This window comes from Sturnira hondurensis, unplaced genomic scaffold (assembly GCF_014824575.4).
Source record: "Sturnira hondurensis isolate 20B ecotype Veracruz unplaced genomic scaffold, ASM1482457v3 Scaffold0001221, whole genome shotgun sequence".
NCBI classification, from domain to species: Eukaryota; Metazoa; Chordata; class Mammalia; order Chiroptera; family Phyllostomidae; genus Sturnira; species Sturnira hondurensis.
The window spans coordinates 287,258-314,036 of record NW_028073852.1 but is presented as its reverse complement, the minus strand read 5'-3'; the positions used below and the strand labels follow the sequence as shown (position 1 = coordinate 314,036).

The 26,779-nt window shown below is 55.5% G+C and overlaps 1 protein-coding gene across 2 annotated transcripts in view; it reads left to right on the top strand.

Annotated features, from left to right (window-relative positions):
• The window catches only part of TBCD (tubulin folding cofactor D), a 120,738-nt gene that overhangs the window by 14,199 nt on the left and 79,760 nt on the right, over window positions 1-26,779 (top strand). For both annotated transcript variants that reach the window (XM_037063601.1, XM_037063591.1), the window contains exons 7-12: window positions 834-966; window positions 15,083-15,128; window positions 16,697-16,829; window positions 22,462-22,598; window positions 23,719-23,779; window positions 24,903-24,977. In XM_037063601.1, the coding sequence (XP_036919496.1) occupies window positions 834-966; window positions 15,083-15,128; window positions 16,697-16,829; window positions 22,462-22,598; window positions 23,719-23,779; window positions 24,903-24,977 (585 nt within the window). The remainder of the gene's footprint in view (window positions 1-833; window positions 967-15,082; window positions 15,129-16,696; window positions 16,830-22,461; window positions 22,599-23,718; window positions 23,780-24,902; window positions 24,978-26,779) is intronic.

Below are 26,779 nucleotides of genomic sequence, written 5' to 3'. Positions count from 1 at the left end.
CCCTCAGTGTTCTGGGGGGCTGCTGAGCGGAGTGTGAGATCCTCACTGTTCACCAGAGCTTGGGGGCCCTCCTCCTGCTATTCTCTGGTCACACGTCCCCTTGGGAGGTTGACCCTGTGCTGCCTGCTACCTTCCCCTTCTTCGGTTGCTTGCTTTGTGTCAGTTTGCTTGTTTCCTGTGTCTTCCCCCAGAGTGCGAGCTCCCCCAGGGGTCAGGGGCCCAGCCCCAGGCATGAAATTGGAGAGCTGGGGATTGGCGTGGGGGCAGACGGGAAGAAAGGGCCTGACTTTGGTGTGGGGGCTGGAGGGTGGCTGCAGGCCCAGACCAGGTGTCTGAGCGGCTGGACCAGAGCCAGTACTCCCAGTCTGAGCTTTGGGGGCACATGTGCGGCACTGAGCACAGGCCTGGCATGTGGGGTCGTGGAGCTGCCGGAGCTCTGCCTGGGGAAGGGCACCCACAGCAGACCCAGGGGGAGAGGTAGGGGCTGGGGAGGAAGGAGGGCTGAGGAGGGGGCATTGGTAGGGCTCCTGGGCAGCCGTGGGGGCCGGTGAAGGTGGTCCTGTGGTGAGTGGGGCCTCACGATGAGGGGGGTCCCAGCGAAGAGGAGGGTGTGTGTGTGTGGTCTGCGTGTGGCTTCGGAGGTCATGGCCGGGAATTGTCCCGGGACTACAGTCTGGGCAGTGCCTTTGTTCCTTAGGTCAGCAGTGTTGTCAGGTGTCTGTCCGCGACCTGTGCCCGTGAGGACCAGGGCCAGGACGTGGTCGGCGGGTGGGACGAGTTCTCCTCGGTTGGGCCCGGGTTGACCTGTCACCTGCCTGTGTTTTCTTTGGCAGGTTTGTAACGCGACCTGATGTCAAGCAGAAGGTGATGGCGGGTTTCCTGGACTGGAGCCTGTGCACTCTGGCGCGAGCCTCCTTCCAGACCATTGAGGGGGTCATCGCCATGGATGGGATGCTGCAGGCCCTGGTAAACATGGCCCTGGGGGAGGGCAGTTGTCAGCGGTCAGTGTGCCCAGCTGTCCCAGCAGTGGGGCAAGTCCTGTTGACTCCATTCTGAAATAGTTGGAATTCAGGAAGGTGTCCAGCCCTGACAGGACAGAGAGCCAAGTGTCGCTTCCACTGCTTTGGACTGGACCTAGGGCTGCCCGAGGCTCTCTGCTCCTGTGGGAAGGAGCTGAGCCGGCCTGCCTGTTGCCACCAGGGGGCAGCGGTGCCCGCAGAGCTGGCCCTGTGGCAGGCAGCGCGGGTCCTTCTCTGGCTTCCTCCTGCTTGCCTGTGGTGGGGAGTGTGATTACTGGAGCAGGCTCTGATGAAATCGGGCGGGTTCTCAGGTTGGGGTGTCTGATGCTGGGTTAAACACAGACCTGACACCTCACCTGTCCTGGCTGTCCTGCTTTGCTCACCTGTGGCCTTGCCTTTTCTAGTTTAGGCTCCACGGAAAGGGCCGGCTGTCTGTGCGGGGGGGCTTGTGGGCCAGTCTACCCCCCTGGAGGGCACCCAGCCCCCGCAGACCTCCTGCTCCTGCCCGCTGCTGCTTGATTGCAGTGGGGAGCTGTCACTGTTCCTCATCTGGGAGGCTGTAGAGGCCCATGGCCCCCTTTCAGGAGAGCGAGGCGCTGTGGGCTGTAGCTAACCGAGGGGTTTGGGCCCGTGACTCAGTGTGATGTTGTGTTCTTGGGCGTTGCCTGCCTGCTCTCATTGGCTGCTGCAGGTTCTGATGAGGTGGTGTAGGAGGCTGGGAGGGCCAGTGGGAAATGGAGCGATGGTGTGATAACCCAGGGCAGTGGGAAGGGGGTGTGGGAGGTGGGGCACTGAGGGCCAGCTGCAGGCCCCGAGGGAAACCCTTCTCCCCAAGGTTCAGGCGGGAGCTGCCTGCCTGGCTTTCTCCTGGAGACCTGTGTGTCTGTCCCTCTTCATTCCTGCTACTGTTGTCTTCAGGAGGGATTCCTTTTCAAGTGATGAGAATATATGAGACATTTAGAAAAGGAAACGTAGGGCCCTGCCTGGTGTGGCTCAATGGACTGAGCACCAGCCTGCGAACCAAAGGGTCGCCAGTTCGATTCCCAGGCAGGGCACATGCCTGGGTTGTGGGCCAGGTGCCCAGTAGGGGGCGTGTGAGAGGCAACGGCACATTAATGTTTCTCTCCCTCTTTCTTCTTCCCTTTCCCTCAGTCTAAAAATAAAGTAAGCAAAATCTTTTTAAAAATGGAAACCTAGAAAAGTAAAACATTTCCAGGATTCCCATTGAAGTAATGTTTTTTATTCTTTTTTCCATTCTATACATGTTTAAAGAAACCGTTGTGTACGTTAGTGCACGTATTTTATATGTGCACACGGCTGTGCAGCCATGACTGCTCTCTAATTCCGGAATGTTCTCATCACCTCTGAAGGAAGCTCCATACCTGTCTGCCGTCAGTCCCGGTTCCCTCACTCCAGCTTGGACTTGCCTTTCTGACGTCTCACACATGTGGAATCCTAAGGGGTGTCCTCTGGGCCTGGCCTCTCTCGTGGAGGGTGGCATTTTGGCTCACGCATGCTGTAGCCCGTGTCAGTCTTTGTTCCCGTTTATGCCCACATAACGGTCCCTTCACGGGTGTCATGACTACTGCAGGCGACGTTGCCCCAGACCCCCTTGCGTTAATTTTTGTTTGAGCACGAATACGCACTTCTCTTGGGCAGCAGCAGCAGCAGCAGCAGCGTTCGAAGTACATTTAACAATTTAGGTATCCTCGTTTATGGGGTCCGTAAACACTGTCTGCCTGCGTATCTGCTGTATTGCCGACGGTGGGGTGCCCACACATGTGGGTGCCCACCCTGTGCCTTCGGGTGGCTCTCATTCTGGCTGGACCTGGGTGGTGCTTAGGACTCCCTGGGGTGTGTGGCTAATTGCCATGATGGAAGTCGATCAGGGTGAGGCTCTTTGGGAGGCTGCCCAGTGCAGAGTGCAGGGCTGTGCAGGTCACAGCGTGTGCCCCCGAGCTGTCGTGGTGTGGGTCCCGGGGCAATGCATTTATGTTTAGGTAATTCTGGATGGGGTTGAGATGGTTTATTTGAAGGTTTTGGTATAAGTGGACTCCTGATTTTTTGCCATGAGTCACGTGGAGAAGTCTTAGGTCATGGAGAAACAATGGAAGGTCTGACAGAATGTAGCTGGAGCCTGTCCGTCCACTGTGGCCTTCAGGGGAGACAGTGAGTCCCGCCTGAGCGTGACGCTGCTTCTGCGGGGGTAGCGCCTTTGAGCCAACTGGAGCCAGTTGTGTGGCTGTGTCCAGGAGGCAGGTGCCCTGTGCTGGGCAGTGGGGCATGTGTGCTCTCGCTGCCGTGAGATGCCCTGATGGCTTCCTCGTTACCCTAGGCTCTGGTTTTATTTTTATCCACATGATCAGCAGTATGGGTTAGGCGAACCAGCTGAACAAGTAATAAGTACCATGAAAAGGAGGAGATGCTTTTTATTTTTGTACTATTGATTGTTTCAGAGGAGAAATGCTGATTTGTTGTCCTGCTCATTCATGCACTCACTCATTGGTTGGGTCTTGTCTGTGTCCTGATGCTGGGGATTGAACCTACAACCTTGGCACATCCGGGTGACGTTCTGAACCTCTGAACTGCTGGGCCAGGGCTATGAGTTGATTTTTATTTCCCTTGAGGCATATTCTTCAGCTCGAGAAGCTCCTGGGGCCACTCTGTCCAGTTTTACAGCTGCTTTGCCAACAAGTTTCTTTTCCTCACATTTTTGATCATCTGGCTGCTGTCTTAAGAGTGTTGCACATTTTCTTTTTTTCCCCTTCCCAGAGGGCCATCACATGCATTAAACAGCTGCCAGCTGCAGGCAGGGGCGGCGTCTGCCCTTGTGCGCTGACCAGCCCGTGGTGGGGCGTGCTCTTGGTTTGGACGTCTCTGAGCTTTGCACTTAGGAGCAAGGGAAGCTCTTTTTCCAATTTCTCCTGAGGAATAAAAAGGTTTCCTTAAGGCTTAAAGAAGCCTGGCCCTCTGCCCCTGCCCGGTGTGGGCAAAGGATGAGGACGGTGCATCCCTCTCCCGCAGGGCGCTGGGCGTGTGTGGGCTGTAGCTCAGCAGCCTGAGTTGCGGCCGGACCTGGGGCTGGGGTCCCTGGGAAGTGGACGCCCGGGACTTGTGGGCAGCAGCTGCCTGCAGGGCAGCAACGTGCCCTCTGCAAAGCCTCAGGTCTTTCTGGAGTGATGCTTCCTTTTCTTTACTTGAAGGGGCAGTTGGGTCTCGTGGCTGTGCCACCGCCTGGGCAGGAGGAAGCGCTGAGCTCTCCCGGTGACGTTGCGGTTTCACCATGAGCTCGTCAGACCTGAACAGCAGAGCCTGGGCGTCTGCGAGCATGATGAAACTTGCAGGCGTGTTGTGCTGGTGCTTTAGGGTTTCAGCTGTTCCCTTTGATGCACTTGGCTTCGTTTTCATCCACCTGTTCATTAGTGTGGGTTAGGGCGAAACAGGTGAACTCATAACAAGTACCATCGAAACTAGGAGTTGATTTTTATTTCCCTTGAAGCATATGCCTCTTGCAGCGATGATTTTTAACTCCTGTGGGAGGGAAACAAGTGTCTGGCAACCTCACTGCCCTGGAAGGCCCCTTTGCTCTGGCTCTGTCAAGCACCCTTTGGGTTAGTCCCACTCGGCATGAGGATTAATGCCCGTCGAGGCAGTTCGAGGAAGGAGAGCAAACGCAGTCGAGAATGGCTGTCCCTGGGCTCTCTGGAGCCCTGCTCACCTCGTGGTGGTGCTGCTGTCTCGCACTGCTGCTGGGAGAGTCTGGCTGCCTTCCGTGGGGACTGGGAGGTGGGCGGGAAGGCTCACTGCTGAAGCGGGTGGGTCCGTCTGGGTGGAAGTGCTGCCATCTTGTTAAAGGGGAACAGTTGCAAACAGCCACATGTAAAGCCAGGTATGCAACAGGCTGCCTGCCCTGCAGGCCCCCCACCCCCTGAGCTCTGCGAGGGGCAGCACCAGCCCCTCGGCCCGGGTGGGAGAGGCTGCCCCAGTGTTTGGAGGTGCCTCTGCCCTGGGCACCTGGCTGCCTCAGGGAGGCTGATTGAGTGGGCCAGTCCCGAGCTGGGGCTGCTGTGGCAACTCCGGTGACCCCAGGCGGAGGTGAGGGCCGCGCTCCACACCCGTCTGCAGAGGGGAAATAACAAGCCTCTTTCCTCAGAGGGTGGTGTGACGGCTAATTAGTGTGTTCTGTGCTCTTTGAAGATGAAAGGAAGCCGCCTGATTATCCAAAACAGTTCTCATGTCGGCTTTGATTTCTTTTTTTAATTTAAATTTTTTTATTGATTTTAGACAGAAGGGGGGCGAAAGAGAGAGGGAAAGAAACGTTGATGTGTCGTCCGCTTATTTATGTCCTCATAGGTTTCACTGGTTGATTCTTGTGTGTGCCCTGACTGGGATTGAAACTCACAACCCTGGTGTGTCGGGATGACGCTCGGACCCACTGAGCAACCCGACCAGGGATGGTCACTTTTCTGTTAGGATTCCTTGGAGAATAGCACCCATTGGTTTTCTTTGAGGTTCAGTGTGGCCAAATAGGGCTTCTTAGTCAGGGCCGGCCTGGGGCGGGGTTCTGGGTGAATGAAGGAGAAGGTGGTGAGAACCATCGAGTGTGTTTGTCTTCAGAGTGGCACTTGGTGACCGCCCTGTGCTCTTGCAGAATTCGAGTGGAACGAGGTACCTCAGTTTCCCTGTGGGATTAGAGGAAGATGCTGAGCAGCCAACTCTGACACTATTTTAATTTCATGTAACTCAGCATTTTACGTGGGGCAGGTAGCATGGGGGTGGCAGGAGTCTTGTCGAAACCTGTGTGTGTGGGGCACGCCTTTAATTCACTGGCAGGCCAGGTTTGTGCACCTGCTGGGCGACGAGGCCCCGCATCCTGTTGAACAGGTGTGTGCTTGCTGCCAGCCTGGCCGGGCCCACGCTTGGAGGACGAGGAGCCTCATGGGTCACAGGCTGTCCTCACCTCTCCAGTTGGGGAACACACGGGGCTGTGCACCTGTCGGTGTGGAGCCGGCCAGGAGCCGGCCGGGAGCCGCAAGTCTTGTGGCCAGTGCCCTTGTTCCTGGCCCGTGGCCGCCTCTGCAGGCCCTGGGGTCTCCCTGTAGCTCCCACCACCTGCGGCTGCATTCTTGGTTCCTGCTGACCTCGCCCTTCCCTCTGACACAGGTGTTACCTCCGGCTCTTTCTGGGGGCGGCTGACGTTTCTCCCAATTCACCTGTGGCCTTCAGTTCCTGGTTTCTCCCCAGTCCTGTGCATCTCTCCGTGTCACACCCTAGATGTCCAGGGTTGTGTGTTGTCTGTTGCTTCTCCTCCCTGCGACCCTGTAACAAACGAAGGTGCTTGGTGCTGGCTGGGCTGAGCAGAGGGTACTCTGGCCATCCTTTGCTGATTTGGTACTCACCTGCCTGCCCCCCGGGTGGCCCGTTTCCCCGGTCCCAGGGTCCTTGGGCTAAAGCAGCACTCCCTCCAGACGGGAGCTGGACCCAGCTGTTTGATTCCTCGGCTGTAGCCGTGCTTGTCTCCCTCAGTGGTGCCACTCTGGGGAACTGGGTGTTGGAGGGACCTGGAGCCAGAGCAGACAGCCCCGGTGGTGCTGTGCCCTGGGCAGTCAGGCCAAGGGGAGAGGAGTCGTGCTGGCCCCCTAGCCCCACCCTTGTGGGCCCAGGGTTCCGGGCTCTGTACTGCCTCCGGGAGCAGGGTGGGCAGTGAGGTGCAGGTAGGAAGGGGTAGGGCTCGGGCCCAGGCACTTGGTGGTGGTTCACAGGCAGGCAGTTCCTTGCTGTCGAGCCCGTCGGTGGCTCAGCTCTGTGCCCATCTAGTCTTGGGCCAGGTGTGCCTGCTCTTCCTCCCCTTCCTCCCAGTGTCTCCTGTTGTTTTGTTTCTGCACAACAGCGAGAGGTGGGAGGGAGATCCCCCCCACTGGATTCAGCCAGACTGTGCCCTTCCCTGCCCACAGAGAAGCCTAGGAATTGGGGATGGTCATTCAAAACAAGAATGTCTCAGTGCCTCTCACTGCTGTGTTGTGGTTACCATGTGGGCTATTCAGGACATTTGAGTCCTGGCTGGGTGCTCAGTGGGTTGGGCTGTTGTCTGGATACACCAAGGTGGTGGGTTCAGTCCCTGTTCAGGGCACAATGAAGAAGCAACCAATGAGTGCATGAACGAGTGGAACAACAGGTAGGCGTTTCTCTCTGTCTCTTCCTCTTTCTCTCTCCCTCAAATCAATCCATAAAAAAATGTGGAAGAGCCAGGTGAATAAGACAGTAGAGCACATCGTTATGAACAGATAGATAAATGACGTAAAAGTTGTGCCTGGAAATGAAGACGGGAAGCCACAGGCATCAGTCTTGTCTGGGCTCGTCTCAGGCAGGACAGACACTCCGGCTGGGTGGCGTATCGCCTGCTCTCCGGTGCGAGAGCTTCGGTTGGCAGTTACCTTTCCTTCGAAGGTTAGGAAAAAGCTAGATGTGGTTATCTTGTTTATTTAACCATTTCTTTATGAAGTTAATTTTGTTTACACATTTGTATCCTTAAAATTCTTTATAATTTATCTGACACAAATTGACTTCTGGTCGAGATGGAGGCATAGGTAGACACGTTTCGCCTCCATAGAAAGAATTACAACTGGATCTCAGAACAAATAACACTCAGAACTGTCAGCGGTGGAAAGAATGACCCCACATTCATGTGTGTTGGATAAAAATTGGGAGGGACACCTTGGGAGCGAGTGATCCCAGGCCAGACTGCACAGCCCAGGGCTCCAGTGTTGGGGAGATAAGTCTCCCCAACTCTGGCTGCAGAAACCAGTGGGGATCGGGGCGGCCGAAGAAGCTGCTGGGTTTTCAGGAGGCTCCCCTTAAAGGTCCCGCACGGACTTAAAACGTACACCAACCCACCCACTCTGGGATTCACCACCAGGGCACACAGGGAGAAAGTGGCGTGACTGCGAACAGGGCCAGTTCTGGGCAGACCCCTGGAAGCCAGGAAGTGGTGAAGTGGGTTGCCCTGCCTTGGCGATAACCTAAGGCTCCAACCCACAGAATTTACAGGTGCCTTTTCTACCACAGCCCACACTACTAAGGGAGTCGAAGCAGCTCCACCTAGTACATAGAAATACACAGGGAGGCTCCAGACTGAGGAGTCAAACATGGCCTAAATGAAAGAACAGAGCAGAACTCCAGAAAAAGAGCTAAATGAAATGGAGACAGACAACCTATCAGATGCAGAGTTCAAAACACCGGTGATCAGGATGCTCAAAGAACTCACTGAGTGTGGAAACAATGTAGAGCAAGAAATGAAGGTCACACACAGCGAAATAAAGAAACATCTACAGGGAACCATCGGTGGAGGGTAGGAAGCCGGGATTCAAATCAATGCTTTGAAACATAAGGAAGAAATAATCATTCAAGCAGAACAGCAAGAAGAAGAAGATTTTGAAAAATGAGGGTAGTATAAGAACCCTCTGAGACATCTCCGAATGTACCGACGTCCAAGTCATAGGGGTGCCAGAAGAAGAGGAAGAAATTAAAACTCATTAAAAAAATAATGGAAGAAAACCTCCCTAATCTGGTGAAGGAAATAGGCATACAAGTCCAGGAAGTAGAGAGTCCCAAACAAGTTGGACCCAAAGAGGACCACACCAAGATATGTCATAATAAAATGCCAGGGGTTAAAGATAAAGACAGAATCTTAAAAGCAGAGTTACCTACAAAGGAGTTCCCATAAGACTAGCAGCTGATTTCTCAAAGGAGACCTTACGGGCAAGAAGGGGCTGGGAAGAAGTATTCCAAGTCATGGAAGGCAAGGGCCTACATCCAAGATGACACTATCCAGCAAAGCTTCATTTAGAATGGAAGGGCAGATAAAGTACTTTCCAGACAAGGTCAAGCTTAAGGAGTTCATTGTCACCAAGCCCTTATTATGTGAAACATTAAAGGGACTTATTTAAGAAAAAGATCAAACCTTTGAACTTTAAAATGGCAACAAATTCACAAGTGTCAACAACCAAATTTTAAACACAAAGTAAGCAAACCACTAGGATAGGAACAGAATCATGGGTACGGAGATCATTTGGAGGGTTATCAGTGGTGGAGTGGAGGAAAATGGGGGAAGAGATACAGGGAATAAGAAGCATAAATGGTAGGTGCAAAATAGATGGGGAGATTAAGAATAGTGTGGGAAATGGGGAAGCCAGAGAACCTACGTGCATGACCCATGGACATGAACCTAAGGTGGGGGGAATGCTGGTGGGAAGGGGGGCATTGGGTGGAGGGGGCAAAAGGGAAAAAATTAGGACAACTGTAATAGCATAATCAATAAAGTATATTTTAAAAATAACAACACAAATTTATTTTATCAAAAATTGTGTTTTCTTCATGCTGGGTCCTTGCTGATTCTAATCAGCCATTTACCCCAGCTATTGAAAACGTGTTTTTAGCCCTGGCTGGTGTGGCTCAGTGGATTCAGTGCCACAGGAACCAAAGGGTTCCTAGTTCGATTCCTGGTCAGGGCACATGCCTGGATTGTGGGCTGAGAGGCAACCCATCAATGTTTCTCTCACACATCGATGTTTCTCTACCTGTCTTTCTCCCTTTCCCTCTCTAAAAATAAAACCTTGAAAAAGAAAACATGTTTTCAGTTAACTTTCCGCAGTTTGAAGTTCCTTTCTCCTGCTTGATGTACGCAGTGCTGAGAAACCACACCAGGCTTATTCCGGGGAGAAGAGAAAGGGCTGGAGGGGCTGGCTCTGGCTGGCTTGCCCCCTCTGGAGCGTCTCTGGGGCTCCTGTCTGGGGCCTGGCCCTGGAGTCCAGCCTGGGCACTGCCTTCAGGACAGGTGGGTTCCGTGTGGCCGTGCATCTACCTGGCGTCAGTCCTGGGCAGGTGGCAGGGCCCTCGATCCCCTTCCTGTTCACATTCCAGCCAGCAGAGCCCAGGTACCTCAGCAGTGAGAGAGCTCTCCCCTGGCGTGGCCCAGAGGGACCTTCTGGGGGAATGTTGGGTGCTCCTGTGTAATGTGCTTCAAGGACGTTAGGCCCTGTTCAGCCTGCTGCCCTCTGCAGAAGGTGGGACCCTGCGTGGGCTCTTTCCACAGGTGAGGGCTGAGGGCCTGGCTCGAGGTGGTGTCTGGCCTGGAGTGGGTTGCTTTGGTGCTCAGGTCCTTCCTGCCTGTGTCCTCCTCTTTGTGTGTCCAGACTGGGCACAGCACCGCTGCTCAACCTCAGGACGAGACTCAGGAGCACAGAACAGGGCAGCCTGCTCTGCCCGAGCTCTGTCCTGTCAGCGGGTCCAGATGTCTGTCTTCCCGAGGGACCAAGGACAGGGCAGCAAGGGGCCCACCTTGCAGGAGAACTCACGAGTGCTGTCGGCTCCTGTGCTGTGGGGGTCTTTTTTCCCCAGGCCTGGGATGGAGCTGCTTTTTTTGGCCTTGGTTTGGTGGTGCTCCAGGGACCCTCGGACTAGCCTCTTCTGCTTGGTAGCTGGGTGGACCTGCTCCTGGGTCCCTGACAGCGTGGTTCATGGCCGGGCAAGGATGCCTGGGGAGGGGAAGCACGTTTGCGGGTTGAGAAAGACAACTCGGGAGGGTAGGAATGAAGTCGGGTGGGGGGGGGGGCGTTGTGTTTAGAATGGCCACTGAGGAACTCGTGTTGCTGCTCCTTGTGCTGTGCTGGTTTCTAAACAGTGCAGGGCCGGCATCTCTCAGCTGCACGGTGGGCACGCCTCCTTCCCAGCTTGGCTTGTGTCTCCTGCTCCCGTGCTGTGGGGCGTGCTCCAGGCTGTCCGGCCGGCGGGCCTCTGTCTGGTCAGGGCTGCCTCCCAGTGCTCAGACTTCCTGCCCTCCCTGCACTCCGGTGTGAAGGGCAGTGACAGTGGCTCTGTTTTTAGGTGAGAAACACCCACAAACAAAACCAAAGCCCTCCTTCTAATGTATTTTTGCTCCTCCTTTTTTACCCCTTCTGCCCTCTGGTCTATTCCTGTCGGGAATTTGGCAGATAAAGATCGCTCCCGGTGGGAGCGTTTTTGCATTTCAGAGCACTAAGGCCCTTGTTTAGTGAGTGTGCCCAGCGGGCGCAGCAGCAGCAGGTAGCTGCGCGCACACCTTCCTCCAGGCCGTCTGGTCCTCTCACCTGCACAAGCCTGGTTGTTGGTTTCAGCTCCTTCTGCGGACCCTCCGCTCTACTGCCACTGTCACTCTACCCAGTTAGGCACTAGATACATGTCACTGTACCTGGGATTAGGTAGTCACCCCCTTGCCTACAACCTGAAATTTTAGTTCCTCCATGGTTTCTAAGTAGGGAGTTCATTATCTGTCGCATAGCAACCCACCCCAAGCTTGTGGCTTAAAACAGACCCATTGTTTGTGTGGATTCTGAGGGTCCACAGGGAAGGGACCAGGGGCAGTTTGTCTCTGCCCCCGATGCCAGGGGCCTGGGCCAAGGAAGGCACAGGGGACCATCGGCAGGGCTGGGCTCCCAGGGGGTGTCCCAGGGGCAGTGTCTGTGGAGCAGGTGGCCTGGGCCCTGAAGTCACAGTGTCGTTCCCTGGCTCTGTTGGTACAGCAGCTGGAAGTCTGTGCCTGGGGTTGGCGAGCAGAACCCCACTGACCCTGGCTTTGGGTGGCGGATTGTCAGAGACTCGTCCCTGACGAGTCACAGAGGGTGGCCCTGTGACTTGCCCAGACCGCACACATGAGGGTAGGAGGAGGCTCCGTTTGTCGTGAATTCGGGGCACCAGTGTCAGCTGGGCTGGCCTGGGCTGGGCCAGGGCCACAGTCACCCCGAATTGATGCCTTTTCCACACAGACCTGGGGCGCCTGCCTGACAGCTCCTGCCTGCTCCCCCGAGACCTGTGGATCCGTGTTTTGGTCTCGTTTGAGTCCTGCCTCCTCTCCGCCTGCCCGTGTGTCCTCCTGTGAGAGCTGTCCTGCGCTGACGCCTGTTTCAGCCCCTCCCCCGGCATGGCCGGGTGTCTCTGCGTGTTACACGGGCTCTGTTATACATTATGTAGACTGCCCACCCCTGGAGTTTTAGGCAGTGTTTTGGTGCTTTCTGGCAGGAAGGGACCCAGTGTTTTTGTTCAGTGAGCGTTTGTCCGACGTGTCTCTAAAGACCGCACACGTTTGAATTTATATGGGGTAAATTAACTGTGATTGTTGTATTTCACATAAATTACACCTAGGGAGGCATGCTTAAAATAGTTTCTTGGACAAGCAACAGGAATCCATATTTACTTGGTGGAAAACATTTCTGATCTCTTTGGTGGATGCATTTGACTGACATTCATTTGCATTTTGTTCTTAAAGTGGCTCAGAGGGCCAGGTGCTGTCATTGGCCCATTGTGCATGCGGGGGACGGAGGTTCAGAGAAGGCAGCTCCCTGCCTGGTTCCAGGAGGTGGCTGTAAGGCTGAGTGGCCCAGGGTTTCCCTGGTGTCCGCTCAGCGCTCAGCAGATTCAGTAGATAGGGGTCGAGGACCTCCCCTCTTGTCAGCACTTCACCGCCCTCGGGGACCCCCCCCCCCCCCCNTTGCATTTTGTTCTTAAAGTGGCTCAGAGGGCCAGGTGCTGTCATTGGCCCATTGTGCATGCGGGGGACGGAGGTTCAGAGAAGGCAGCTCCCTGCCTGGTTCCAGGAGGTGGCTGTAAGGCCGAGTGGCCCAGGGTTTCCCCGGTGTCCGCTCAGCGCTCAGCAGATTCAGTAGATAGGGGTCGAGGACCTCCCCTCTTCTTGTCAGCACTTCACCGCCCTCCCCCCGGTCTGTTCACCAGCCCCATGTGCCCACTTGGCTCGTAATGCCCTTCTGCCCGTTCCCAGCGTCAGTTTCTTGGCCTGACCAGACCTCCTTTTCCTCTGCCTCTCCCTTCTCCGAGGGGGTCTCCCAATCCCACCTGCTGCTTTGCTCTCCCTGTACCCTGGGCCAGCTGCACCTGCACCTGGACTCTGTGCTGTTCTGGACCCTTTTTCAAGGCTTAGGCTTTGTCTTTGTGATGCCACTTGGTCCTTGAACCATGTGAGTTTGAACTGTGTGGGTCCACTTACATGTTGATTTTGAGCATCAGTTCAAGTGTCAGCTGTGGTTCTCAACCCGAGGTTGGGAGTCCGTGTGTGCGGAGGGTTTTCTACTGCGAGGTACAGGATGCCTTTGCCCCAAGTTGATCAAGAGTCGTGGGTTCGCAGCCTCCAGAGTCAACAGTGAACAGCGTTGCCCGTCGTGGGCCTTCATCTGTGGCTCTGCAGTCCAGAGTCCTCGTGAGGAGCTGTGTGCTGATTCTGCCCTGACACTCCCACCAGCCAGGGTCCTGCACATCTGTCTCACATAGGGACCGTGACTCGTGCAGTCCAGACGTTCCTGTAGGGCCCTGGGCCTTTCCCCTGGGTGGTTTCCCTCCTGGCCAGGCTCATCCAGCTGAGTCGGCTCTCTAACTCTTTAAAGATCTTTAGCCCTGGCTGGCGTAGCTCAGTGGATTGAGCACAGGCCTGCGAACCAGAGGATTGCGGTTCGATTCCCAGCCAGGGCACATGCCTGGGTTGCAGGTCTGTTCCCTGCAGGCCAACTCCCAGCAGGGGACCCATGAAAGGCAACCATACATTGATGTTTCTCTCCATCTCCTTCCCCTCTAAAAGATAAATAAATAAAATCTAAAAAAAAATAAAGATCTTTAAAGATCTGCTGGGAAGAGACGCTTGGGGACCCAGGTGACTCCCCCTTGCCATGACCCAAAGGGTTCACCAAGTCACGAAGTGGGTGTTGCGGGTTTGGCCCGTGGGCACCCGGGGTCCTTCCTGTCCTGCCTTTGATTGGCACCCAGCACACGGTGGGGGTGGGTCCTTCTGTGTTTGTGGTGTATGGGTCGCTGAGAACCGCAGCATGCAGTGGTCCATCTTGGTGGTGCCGGGTTTTGAGGTAGAGTTGGTGGTGCGGATGTAGCAGCGGGAAGGGGGGGCGGTGACGTCTGCCAGGACTCTGCCAGATTTTCTGCAAAGTGGTCCAGGCCCGGGAAGGGAGCTGACGAGATGAGGCTGCGCACGCGTGTGTGTGTGTGTGTGTGGGGGGCCAGGCCGTGGAGCTGGGGGAGCGTTTCTGAGAGACGCTGCAGTGCTTTGTGTGTGGCGACAGCACTGGCCTGAGGCCTGAGCCCTGTGGGCCCAGGGCTGGTCGGGCGGGGAGTCTCCACAGAGATGCTGTTGACCAGGGCATTAGGGAAGTCCTGTTCCCCTCAGGTGAGCTGCTCACTGACCGTCGGGACGGGGAGTCCTGCACAGAAGGGCCACGAGTGTTCGGGTGGCACGGAGCAGGAGGAGTTCCCACCTTGTTAGTTTAAGACTTTTTGAAGGGAAAGAACTTGATTGGCTGTGTCTCAGGAGTCTCAGCTTCAGGGTTCCGTGTCTCAAGGGCTTGGATGCTTGTGTGAGTCGTCCCGTTTGTCTTCCATGCTCAAGTGGGGAGTGAAATTTCAGGTTGAGAATTTAGGGGGTTGCAAGGTCTGAGTTTGGAGGTGGCCCTGGTTCTAGCTGAGCTGGAGATGTCATGCTAGGACCCCTGTGGACGTCTGTCCCTGGCCCCAGGTGACCAGCACTGCTAGGTGGGACCTGTCTGCAGCTCAAGGGGAGGCCGAGGTGTTCTAGCAGCAGGAGGGCTGTTCTCCTTTGTCCGCTGAGTGTGGACAAAGCCTCAGGCTCCAGGAACAAGCCTTTGGGTCCCACCTTCGCCTGAGACACTCTGACCTGCAGCTTGTATCCTTGGACAGCTTCCTTCACGCACAGGTGATTGAAGGAAACTTCCGAGAGGCTAGTGCCCTCAACTTCAGTGTGGGCACATGTCCTCGAGGAAGCCCCCCATCAGGGTCCCCCATCAGGGACCGCACCCCTAGTTATGATGCCCTTTTCGATGGCTGCTTCTCCAGCCTCTGTAATTCCTTCCTATTTCATGTACAGAAACTGTTCTCTTGTTCAGTGGTGAGTGTTCAGAAGAAGGATTCTGGAAGGTGCAAAGAATTATTTTGGTAATTTGTTTTAAATACATAAATGAATCTGCAACATTTTAATGGAACTTTTTTTTTCTTTTAAGGCACAAATATTTAAACATGGAAAACGTGAAGACTGTTTGCCCTATGGTAAGCCCCGTCTGTTGGGGGGGGAGTGTTTGTGGTGCGAGTTCGAGTGCGTCTCAGTGCGTCTCTGCAGTGTTGCCCCCGGTGCAGCGGTGTGTCACCTGCTCTGCTCGGGCACAGTCACAGCTCTGCAGCTTTTGCTTTCTGTGTGCGTGGGTTTTAATACTTTGTGACTTTTCGGGCTCTGTGTGGGAGGTCTGGGTTTTGGGAACTTGGTGACGCAGGTGCAGTCTGGAGTCCCGGCCCACTTCCTGGGGTCCCAGTCAGGGCTGTGGCTGCCAGGCCTTCTGCCTCCAGCCGTTCTCTTAGATTGAACCTCACTTTGCAGAAACCAGAACAGTGATTCTTGGTGCAGAGAGGTTCGCCCCTGGACCCAGAGGCGTTTCTGTGTTTCGGAAGATACGTGAATCAGATTTGAACAGTGGAGTCTGTTTTGTATTTTTAAAGTTACTTTGTTAGAGATTTTCTTTACTTACTTTTAGAGAGAGGGGAAGGGAGGGCGAAAGAGAGGGAGAAAAACATTGATCGGCTGCCTCTTGTACACACCCCGATTAATGGTGGAACTCACCACCCAGGCATGTGCCCTGACTGGGAATCGAACTGGGGACCCTTTGCTTTGCGGAGTGACTCCCAGCCCACTGAGCCGCACTGGTCATGGCACAGTAGGGTCTGTATTCATTAGGGAAAACGTGCTTGTAGCACGTTTAAAGGCAGCGAGAACGATGGTGCAGAGAGCCCCCAGGTTTCTGTCCCAGGCTTCGGATTTTAGTTCATGGGCTTCTCCTCACCCACCTGACACCTGCACTTCTCTGTGTCTGTGCGCCTCTCACAGATGGGGACTCTTTTTAGAGACATCCTTGACACCCGCACACCCGAGAAAACGAGCAGTAATCGTCCAGTATCTTCACATGTGTCCTTGGTGGGCTCGTGCACAGAGTGCGAGTGTGCTTCGAGTGCGTTCGGTCACTGTGCACTGGGCCTTTCAGGGCGTCGCCCAGGTGCTGTTTCCCCTTGTTTGGAAGCCCTGCTGTCCTTGTTGTCTCTCACGTGGAATGCCTTCCCACTCGGCTGTCCTGGCCTCCGCTCCCCCTGACGCCCACCTTGTCTCCTCGAACGGCGCAGCAGCGTTTCCCTGCCTGGGGAGGCTCCTGGCAGGCAGCCTCAGCCCTGCTGCTCGCCCCTATTACCTGCCGTGCCCGAGCCGGGCTCCCTTGCACAGAAGCAGCAGACAGTGTGAAGACCCCAGAGCCCGTGTGTCTGTAGCACAGGCTGTTCTCTTTTCGGGAACTCGCCTCTCCCTCCCGCTGGGGCTGCTCTGCCTCCCAGCCTCGGCTGCTGCTCCTGGGGCAGAGTTGAGCAGGGAGCACTTGCTTGGTGTGGAGGGCCTGGGACAGAGGGTCTTCACGAAGTGGCTGGGGGGGTTCGGTGTGAGTTGAGACATCGCTGCTTTCGGGGGCCAGTGGGGTTGTCCGTGGTTTTAATGTCATAGGCACTGGACACGTGTGCTGCACTTTGGGGGTGGGGGCGTAACACCCTTGCACTGAACCGCGTGCACGTGCTGTCGTTCGCAGCTGCCACCGTGCTCGGGAGCCTGGACCGCTGCGGGCTCCCTGACAGCAGCCACACCCTGCTCCGGAAACTTGGGGTGAAGCTCGTGCAGCGGCTGGGCCTGACCTTCTTGAAACCCAGGGTGGCCAAGTGGAGGTGGGTAGACCGAGGCGTGACTGCGTGCCACCTGTGCGTCTGTTGGTGAGGCTGACGTCGTGGCCACCCTGCTTCCTGTTTTTGGTGGGTGTGCTGAAGTAGATGGACTGATGGAGGTCTTCTTTCATTTTTTCTCGAACTTTTTAAAAATAAATTTTATTTATTGATCTTTAGAGGGGAAGGGAAGGAGAGAGGGAGGGAACCATCAATGTCTGGTTGCCTCTCATGGGTCCCCTGCTGGGAACTGGCCCGCACACCCCCCCCCTCTTTTTTCCTGGCCCTACGTCTTTTGGTCAGTGTAACTGATGCTGCAGTGACGCTGAGAAAAGCTTGCTTTTGCGTTTTCTGGGACACGCGGAGGCAGGGTAGCTGAGGCTGGCCTGGGAAGCTCTGCTGTGATCCATGACATGTCCGCATCCCAAGGTTCCCTGGAAACGGTTAGGGGTGGCTTGCTGGGCTTAACCGATTGCTTTTGAGTTAGTTACTCCCCTTGGAATAGGCTTTTCTACTTTGCTTGGAGTAACGTGTTTTTAACAGTCTTCAGTTTTATTCCAAGTGTTTTCTGTGTGGTTTGGGAGGAATCATTTGACAAGTTCAGCTCAGTCTTTGGCTCTAATTATATATAGTAGGTTCCTGAGACGTGGCCTGTGTCCTAGTGATGTTTGGCTGAAATGCCGTTGGGGAGTTCTGCATGTAGCTTTTCTCTAAGAAGCTGTTTCTGAGACAGTGTTAGTGGTTAGTGTCTAAAATGTCCTAGAAAATGGATGCTCAGTAGCGAATCAGGGTTCTCCAGAGAAGAAGAGCCAATGCAGTGTGTGTGAAGGGACTTGTGAAGAACAGGCTCCTGGGACTGTGGAGGCCGGCAAGTCCCCCGGAGCTGGAGGCTGGAGGCTGGAGGCTGATGGCTGATGGCTGATGGTGTGGCCTCGGTCTGGAGGCTGGCGGGCCGACACCAGGAGGAGCCAGCATTTCAGCTCGACGCTGAGGGCAGGTGGAACTCCCTCTGACTCGGGGAGGGTCAGCCTGTGTGAGCTCTTCCCGGCCTTCAGCGGATCGGGTGAGGCCCACCCACACGGTGGAGGGCAGTCCGCTTCACTCAGTCTATTTCCTTCCAAACCATCCTCACACACCCAGCCAGGATGACGCTGCACCAGACTCTGGGATGTCTGGGACTCTGGGACTCAGTCAAGTTGACACATAAAATTAACCAGTACAAATACCGAACATTTATGTGGGAATAAAAATCACTTAGCATCGCTTTATTTTGTTTTGCCTATATTTTCATGTACTTTATTTATTTAAAAATATTTTATTTAATTATCTTTAGAGGGGAAGGGAAGGAGAGAGGAAGAGAAACATCAATGTATGGTTGCTTCTCATGCGTCCCCTGCTGGGAACTGGCCCCTGCCAGGAACTGGTCTGCAACCCAGGCATGTGCCCTGACTGGGAATCGAACCTCGATCGTCTGGTTCTCAGGCCCACGCTCAATCCACCGAGCTACACCAGCCAGGGCTTCATGCACTTTAATTATTTTTTATTTTTAATATATTTTTAGATTTTATTTATTTATTTATTTTTAGAGAGAGGGAAAAGGAAGGAAAAAGAGAGGGAGAGAAGAAACATCGATGAGTGGTTGCCTTTCACGCGCCCCTCACTGGGAACCTGGCCCACAACCCAGGCATGTGCCCCGACTAGGAATCAAACCTGCAACCCTTTGGGAATCAAATCAACCCAGCCACCCTTGAGTGTGGTTGTCAGGCCCACGCTCAATCCACTGAACCACACCAGCCAGGGCCATGCACTGTAATTATTAATATGGTTGGGTTTATGTCTGTTGTCTCACTATTTTTCTCTTGGTTGTCTTCCTGGAGGGGCAAAGCCAGTCTGGCGGGGCAGTAGCTCCCTGGTGCCGCTCCCTCCAGTCTGGTCTCCCGCTGCCTCGCAGGGTGGGGTTTCCTCGGAGCTTTCCTCCCGGAGCACAGCCCTTCTGCCCGTAGTGTGCTCCTCACCCTGGGGGGCTGCCTCGTCCCCTTTCCCCTCTTGCCAGGTGCACGTCCTGGTGGCTCCCCAGCGTCACGGAGCCTCTCGAGTGCTGAGGGTGCTGGGGCCAGCCCTGCATTCGCACATCGTAGCGTTGCCTGAGGCTCCAGCGAGGTTTTGTGCAGAGTACCAGCGGTGCTCCTCAGCACCCTCCTTTTCTCCTCTGTTCCCATGTATTAGCCATCGCAGTAGTCATGGATGTTTCCATCCACTTGGCAACACTGCTTGGCTTTCTTTAATTTTTTTTCTAGTTATCAAAAAATTCATGAAGAATTAATTAGGTATCGACTACGTTACTGCTTCTGTCTAATGACAGTGACTGAGCTGAGGGGTCTCTCTCAGTCTCTCCACTGCACACACACCCAAGCGTTTGACCTTCACCAGCATCAACAGTGACAGTGCTTTGCTCTTATGCAGTGAACTTGAGCATCTTCTCGTAAGTTACAGACGTTTCTGTTCCCTTCTCGGTGAGCTCTGCCTGGTTTTCTGTTGCGCTGTTAATGGGATGAGTGGACAGATGGATGAATTCACAGGTACAGCATTCTTAAAACTGTCACCTGCTGTATCAGAAGTGCTCAGCCATTCTTCCTGCCTTCACGCTGCTCACACAAGTGCCCCCAGTAACCTCTCTCGCTATGAAGAGTGGTCTTCAATTAGGGCAGGTGTGGTCAGTCTCCAAGGAATAACTTATAGTCTGAAAAGGCATTGCAGCCCCTCCTCCAGCCCACGGAGGTGTCACACTCACTGTTCGGAATGAGGCCGTGCTTGCAAGGTGAGGGCGGTGCTTGTGCGCTCGACCCTGTGTTTCTAGTGGACGCCAGAACACTGCAGACCACTCCATGGTGCCTCCTCATGCTGATGTCAATGGTTTTGCTCTGCCTCTTCTCTCGGTTTAGCCTTACTGCTGCTGGGTGTGGTCGTATTTTTTAAAAAATGAGTTTCTAGTTTTCTCCCAAAAAATGAGTTTCTAGTTTTCTCCCAAGCTACCAGGGAGAACGATCAGTGTTGCGTTGGTAATGCGTAGTGCGAAGTCGAAGCCGCGCGGAGAGCTGCACTGAGTCTCACTCCGACTCCCTTCTTCGCCTCCCTGGCGCCCGGCACTGCCACTCGTTTCTTGAGACCCTTCTAGAAATGTTCTGTGCACTTACAAGTGCATGTTATCTTCTTAAAGATTTTATTTACTTATTTCTGGAGAGAGGGGAAGTGAGGGAGAAAGAGAGGGAGAGAAACATTAATGTGTGGTTGCCCCTCACATGTCCCCTACTGGGGGCCCAACCTGGCCTGCAACCCCGGCATGTGCCCTACTGGGAATTGAACTGGCGACCCTTTGGTTCACAGGCCAGTGTCTATCCACTGAGCCACCACAGCAAGGGTGTTGGCTTTATTTTAGAAGAAAGCAGAGGAAGGTGGGGTGCACCTGGGGGCTCCCTGCTCTGAGGGATTGCAGCCCTGCCTTGGTTGGCATTTTGTGCTCCTGAGCCGTTGGCTCTGTCTTAGCCGGGAATAGTAGTTGTGCATGGTCAAAGGTGAGTCTGACGGCAGCCTGAAGTTGGTCATCTTCGTAGTTCACCTGCTCTGTGGTGTCTGAACACAGCTCTTCCTGGCAGCGGTCTGCATGTGCTCGTTGGAGGCCAGGCGGTGACAGCCGTTCGGTGCGTGCCTGTCAGTCGGGAGGTGCTGTGCTGGCTGCTCTGGGGCCTGGACAGCTGTCCTGGGGTGGCTGGCACTGCTCCCCCTCCTTAGTGACCTGCTGCTGCTTTGATTCTGACACCACCTCCGCTGTGTGCTCTCCCTCCACACCACGTGATTCTGTGACACCAGCTGGCTGCGCAACAGTTTAACTCAGTTCTGACACCGTCTACCTGGGGAGAGTGTCAGATCCCTCAAGCTGAGGGCTCGGTCCCGTGGGACTGCCCCACCCTCTTCAGAGCCAACAGGTCCAGTTGGCTCTGCACTTCCGATCAGAGGTCCCTGCAGCCCTCCTAGAGTGGCTCTCAGAACTCACCAGTCACCAGCTCCCTGTGGAAGGACTGAACTCAGGCACAGGCTGGCGAAAGGATGCCCGGCAGATGTGGGAAGGGGCGGAGCCTCCAGGCTTCCCCTGATGTCGCCCTCCCAACACTCCCTTTAGTTCCTGGCCTGGAAGCTGTCTGAGCCCTCTCCTTGCCTGTTTTGTGGAGGCTTCCCTACCAGACGAGATTGATTATACCCTTGCTCCCTGGGGGTTGAGTCAGCCTCCAGCCCCTCTCAACCATCTAGATACTCGGTTGGTTCTCCTGGCAACCTGCCAGTCTTTCTCTGGGACTTTCCAGAATCACCTCATTAACATAACAGAAGGCAACATAATCCAAAAATGGGCCAAGACCCAGTACCCCGGGTGGGGCAAAAGTAGGTTTACAGTTGTTCCTATGGAAAATAATACAGTAATAAGTAAGAAAACAAGAATAAACTGTCCCACATACTCACAACAGTAATCTTACTTCCCCCCCACTCTGCGTACTTACTACAAATCACAGCGTCGCAGCCATGTGGCCCACAGTATTCCCCAAGATTCAGCAGTTTAAAGCAGTGCATTTTCTTAGTGATTTTATTTTAAAGGTTTTATTTATTTACTTTTAGAGAGGGGGAGAGAGAGAGAAAAAGAGGGAGAGAAACATTGGTGTGAGAGACATACATTAACCACTTGCTCCCTGAGCTGGGGACGTGGCCTGCAACCCAGGCATGTACCTTGACTGGGAATTGAACTAGTGACCCTTTGGTTCACAGGTCGGCACTCACTCAGTCTACTGAGCCATGCCAGCCAGGGCAAAACAGAGCATTTCTGATGCTACTGTTCTTGTGGGCCAGGAACCTGGGTATGGCTTTGCTGGGCCTCTGGTTGGGGCTTTCTTAGGACTTCAGGAGTGTGGACCAGCTGCTGCCCTCCAGAAGGGAGGCCTGCATCCCTGTAGGCTGTTGTTCTCAGGACTCCTCCCCGAGTTTCTCTCCCAGGCCTGTCCTTAGGGCCACTGTCAGAGAGGGGGCTGGTGTCAGGTCCTGAGTTCTGGAGGTGATCTCAGGCATTCACTGTGCAGCTCTGTGCATGCCTATTGCCTTCCAGAAGGAAAGCCCTGGTCCATCCTTGTCGCAGCCCCCTGTGTAGGGCATGGTTTTACAGGTAAGGAAATCCAGTCAGCAAGAGGGTCAGGAGCTGTGCTGACTCATCCAGCCCAGGCGTGTGCTGGCCAGAGGCGGTGCCTCCACCAGGTGGGGCAGACCCTGTGGGAGCCCCTGCCAGCTGTGAGTGGGGACAGGGGAGGATGGGGCAGTGGAGGGCAGCAGAGGGCCGCTTGAGTGCCACCCTGAAGGTGTGCCGGCGGGCGAGGGGTTCTGGTCGGTGTTCTGTAGCTGAGGTCGGGTCAGGTCGATGTCTTGTCCTGGCAGTCCTGGCTGCGACAGTGAAGACTGTTTTCGCCCCACCGTGTCTCTGTAAACACATGGAGGCTCCACAGGGTGAGGTTCCAGCTGACACTCTGTGGTCAACATCAGTCAAGATCGTTGCCTGGACTCTGAGCTGTGACAGTGAGTCTGAGGGCACGTGTGATCCCTGTAGGTACCAGCGTGGCTGCCGCTCCTTGGCTGCTAACCTCCAAGTCTGCACCCAGAGTCAGAGGGAGCCCCAGGTGCACACAGAGGCCCCTGACAGTGAGGAGGGCTACGACGTTCCCGAGGAGGTGGAGCTCGTGACAGGTGTGTGGCCCAGAGCCCTGAGAGGCGGTTTGGGTGGGTGAGAGATGAGGCGCTGGCCCCACTTGCTCCAGGAGGCCCTGGCGTTGTTCCGTTTGTGGCACCACCACCTTCCCACCTGTGCCGGCATCACCTGACCTTCCTCACTGTCCACCAGCCTGCAGTCCAGCCCTGTCCCAGTGAGAACATCCATGCCTGTGGCTGTTGGCCCTCTGTTTCCACTTCGCTGTCTGTGCACCTCAGGCTCCCCAGGGTCCTTCCCCCAGGCCTCACCCTGAGTCCCTGCTGCCCACATGCATCCCACAGAGCCCTCCTCCCGCCTTCTCTCGCGAGGTGGCTGGCGACTCCTGCCACGCACAGGGGCAGAGTGGTCAGCAGAGCCTGCTCCCCACCCCCGCCCCTCGGACCAGGCCCCACCCGCAGGGCCGGTCTCTGTGAGCCTCCACTGACTTCTGGTTGGGATCTCCTGCTCCCAACTGTGGGCTCACCCTCCGGCACTCACTGTCCAGGCGCCTGTGGTGAAGGACAGTGTCTTGTTGCCTCCACCCCTTCACAGAAGGCTTTTCCAGAGGGTTGTCCACACTGGCTGTCCCCACCCACCAGGCCTGAAGCCGCCTGGCACAAGGCACTTGTTCACCTGCCCAGGCCCCTGTCCCTCTACTCAGTCCCTCCCAGGCAGCCTGGGGCCCTCCATCAAGCCTTCCACCCACTGGGCTCGTGGGGCTTTGACCGTAAGGCCTGCGTCACTGCTCCAACTTTCTTTGGCCCTTTGTGTGGCTTTTCCTAAAGTCTGGTCTGTGCCCAGGACCCTGTCCATGTGTGGCTTCTCTTTTGTTTTCTGGGGAGTCTGTCCCACCCGGCTGAGGTTGCTGTGGACTCTGGCCTCCCTGGGCTTTCTGCCTGTGCTCCTCTGGTGGGCGGATCTGCTGCCTAGGAGCAGTGGCAGCTGTGGGCTTCAGGTGGCCTTCTGTCGAAGCCGAGACGGGAATACTCTTCTCGTGATGGGCGTTAAGCTCCCCCACACCGTCTCCTCGAGGTGCGCTCTCAGTGAAGTGCAGTGGAGAGGCTGGGGGTGAGGCAGCGACTCCAGAGCTCACAGACCTGCCTTCCTGTCTTCCTGCAGAGCAGCTGCTGATCGGACTGAAGGACAAGGACACGGTTGTGCGGTGGTCTGCGGCCAAAGGGTAGGTGCTCCCGACTCACCGAGCGTGGGCCCGGGGTCGGAGGTCCCCACGGGTGTGCTGAGCGCTGACTCACTCAGTCTGCCTGTGGGATCCAAGAGCTGCAGACCCGTCTGACTTATACTTGAGAACTCGTGTCCTAACTTACTTCGTTTTTATGGACTTTTTTTTGAAGGGGGGAGAGGGAAAGAGAAAGAGAGAGAAAGAAACATCAGTTTGTTGTTTTACTCACTGATGCATTTTTTCGTTGATTCTTGTATGTGCCCTGACTGGGCATCAGACCCACACCCTTGGCGTTTCCGGATGATGCTCTGACCAGCTGAGCCACACCAGGCAGGGCCGTGTGTCCTAAATGTAAAATAATCACTGATGTTCACTCGAGGCCTCTTCTTTTATTGCTGTTCTGTCTGGAATGGGCAGAACTAAGAGCACCTACTCTTAAGAGAGGTGCTGACCATCACTCTCTGTTGTGCCCGAGGGGCTGGCCTACGGAACAGGCACCTGCCCTGCAGGGCCAGGCTGCCTCAGGACAGTCAGAGTCTCCCGTGTGGGTGGGGATACAGGAGGACAAAGCACAGAGTGGAGGTTGATGACGTCAGTGCACCCTCTGTTGTGCAGAGAAGGAAAATGGGGTGGAGGTGCTGGGGCTTGGACTATGCAGGGGGCACAGGGCAACCTGTGAGTCCAGAGTCATGTCTGGTTGGGGTGCTATGGGCTGAGAGCCAGGGGCCTTCCTGGAGCACCTGGGCCAGGACCCAGGCTGGCAGGGGCTCCTGTGGGGTGCCAGTCCCACATCAGGTGGCCTGATGGGAGCCTGCAGTTTGCATCTGGTGTGGAAGTGGGGTCTCTGTCAGGTGGATGTGTCCGAAGGGACTGGGTGTGTGACCCTCAGCGGGTGCCGCACACCCACCGGCTTTGCATCCGTCCTCAGGAGCCCACAGAGCTCATGGAGCACCCTGGCGGGGGGGGCCTTCGGTACAGGGCAGTGGGTGCTGGCTGGCTCTGGGTCGGCCTCTGCGTCCCCTTCGCTAGAGGGAGGGGCATTGCTCAGGATGGCTCCTGGTCTAGCATGCAGCTCCCACCGTGGGCTGGCAGTGCTGATGTACGTACCACCTTTCTCTTCCAGAATTGGCCGGGTGGCTGGAAGGCTTCCCCAGGAGCTGGCGGACGACGTGGTGGGGTCGGTGCTGGACTGTTTCAGGTATGTGGTGGGGAGCCATGGCTTTTGTCTTGCATCCTGTCACGTTTTGTTAAATTGAGCTTCTCGTCAGAGTCCTGGAGTGTTTTTTTCCTTTTGAAGTGAATCGTAGGACTCTAGTTACTTCTGATATGTTTATCAACTTAGATCCCATCACATTTTAAAACGTCAAGGAGAAAGAAAACCAGTCATGAACGCACGCGCACACGTGCCTTCTTAGAGCCTGTGGTCGGCACTATCCCCGGGTGTAGTCTGTGATGATGGAATGTTCTGGATCTGTCTCCAGGGCAGGCACGAGCCACCTGTGGCTCTTGAGACTTAAAAAGAGGCTAATATCCCTGCGGTCTAAATTGTAAGTTTTATTTAACTTTACCAGAATTAACTTCAAACAGCCAGACATGGTAGTGGCTGTGTTGTCTCTCTCCCAGCCTTTTAGAGCATTCTGGGGGCCGATGGCCTACCTGTGATGCAGGTATGGGCCACCGTGTGCAGGCGGCGAGGTTGGGCTGTGAGCGGGGGGCCTGCAGGGCCAGGCAGAGCAGAGCCTGGGCGGCACAGTGCTCCCAGGTGAGCGTGTTCATGCGTCCGTGGCAGGCACAGTAAGCAGCTCTTCTGGGGCCCCTCACCTGTGCAGGTGTCTCTCCTGGTTTTGGAAGCAGGTGTTTGGAGAGTGGATGCTATGTGCTGGTCACTGGCTGCATGCTGCCCTCATTAGCTCGTGGCTTTCCTTGTCGGATCTCTGCCTGTGGAAAGTGTGCCGTCAGCACTCTCGGTGCTTGGTGTCGCTGGGGCAGCCCCTGAGCATCCCGCAGAGCCCATGCTGCTCCAGAGCAGGTTTCTTCTTGCACTTTGCCTCGAGCCTGCTCGGTGACAATTCAAGGAGTGCAGGAAACAATATGTCAAATGTGGGTCATCTCTTTCAGAATCACGGTATGCGCGTGGCCAGTCTGTCTTCCTGTGGAGACATCTCACTTCCTGCAGACACATACAGTTCTTGGCGGGCTGTGAGGTGCCACGGTCGCGGGACGAGCCAGTGTGGGCTCTCCCCTCTCCCTGGAAGTTCTGCCGGCTTGTTGGAGGGCACCTTCCTGGAGTTCCTTTCTGGTGGCACGGAGATGGGCGTGCTTAGTGCCGGGGCCCAGCTGGGTGCAGAGGTGGCCGCCGAGGGGTGGCCAGTGGTGTGGCCATGGTGAACGTGTCCTGCTCTGGGGAGAGGGCAGAGCTCTGAGGTCCAGCCTCTTCTGCAGGACGGCTGTCTGCCTCCGCCTCTTTCTCCTTTCCTCCATTCTGTTCTTTCTCTCCCAGCTCCTGTGAATGGAACTCCCCCTTTCCTTGCACAGCCCCTCCCTCCCCTTCACCCACTGCACTCCCTCCTGAAGCCTCTCCCCACAGTGTTGACCACCTTTTCTTTCAAAAGACCTGTCTCTGGTGTGGTGTGTGGCCTTTCTCCAGCCCAGCAGATGTAGTCCAGTTTCTCTTGCCCTTGTGAGTTTAACCTGAAGTGCTCTTGGCCTTCATGGCACCCTTTGGATGGGCTCCGGTTCTGCAGCTAAGCTCCGTGGGGTGGGAAGGCCTTCCTGCTTCTGTCCCTGGACAGCAGCCTGCGTGCACCCACGATGCAGCGTCTTCCTGGTGGCCCCTGCGCACGGCGGGCGTGAGACGTGGCACAACCAGGGGTTAACCACAGACCAGGGCTTTTCGAAACGTGGAGGCGCTAGCTGGGTGGCAGGGACTGGGCACAGCAGCCGTTCCATTCTGGTCCCTACTTTTGTGTCCTCCTGGGACATGTCAGCTGCCAGCCTTTT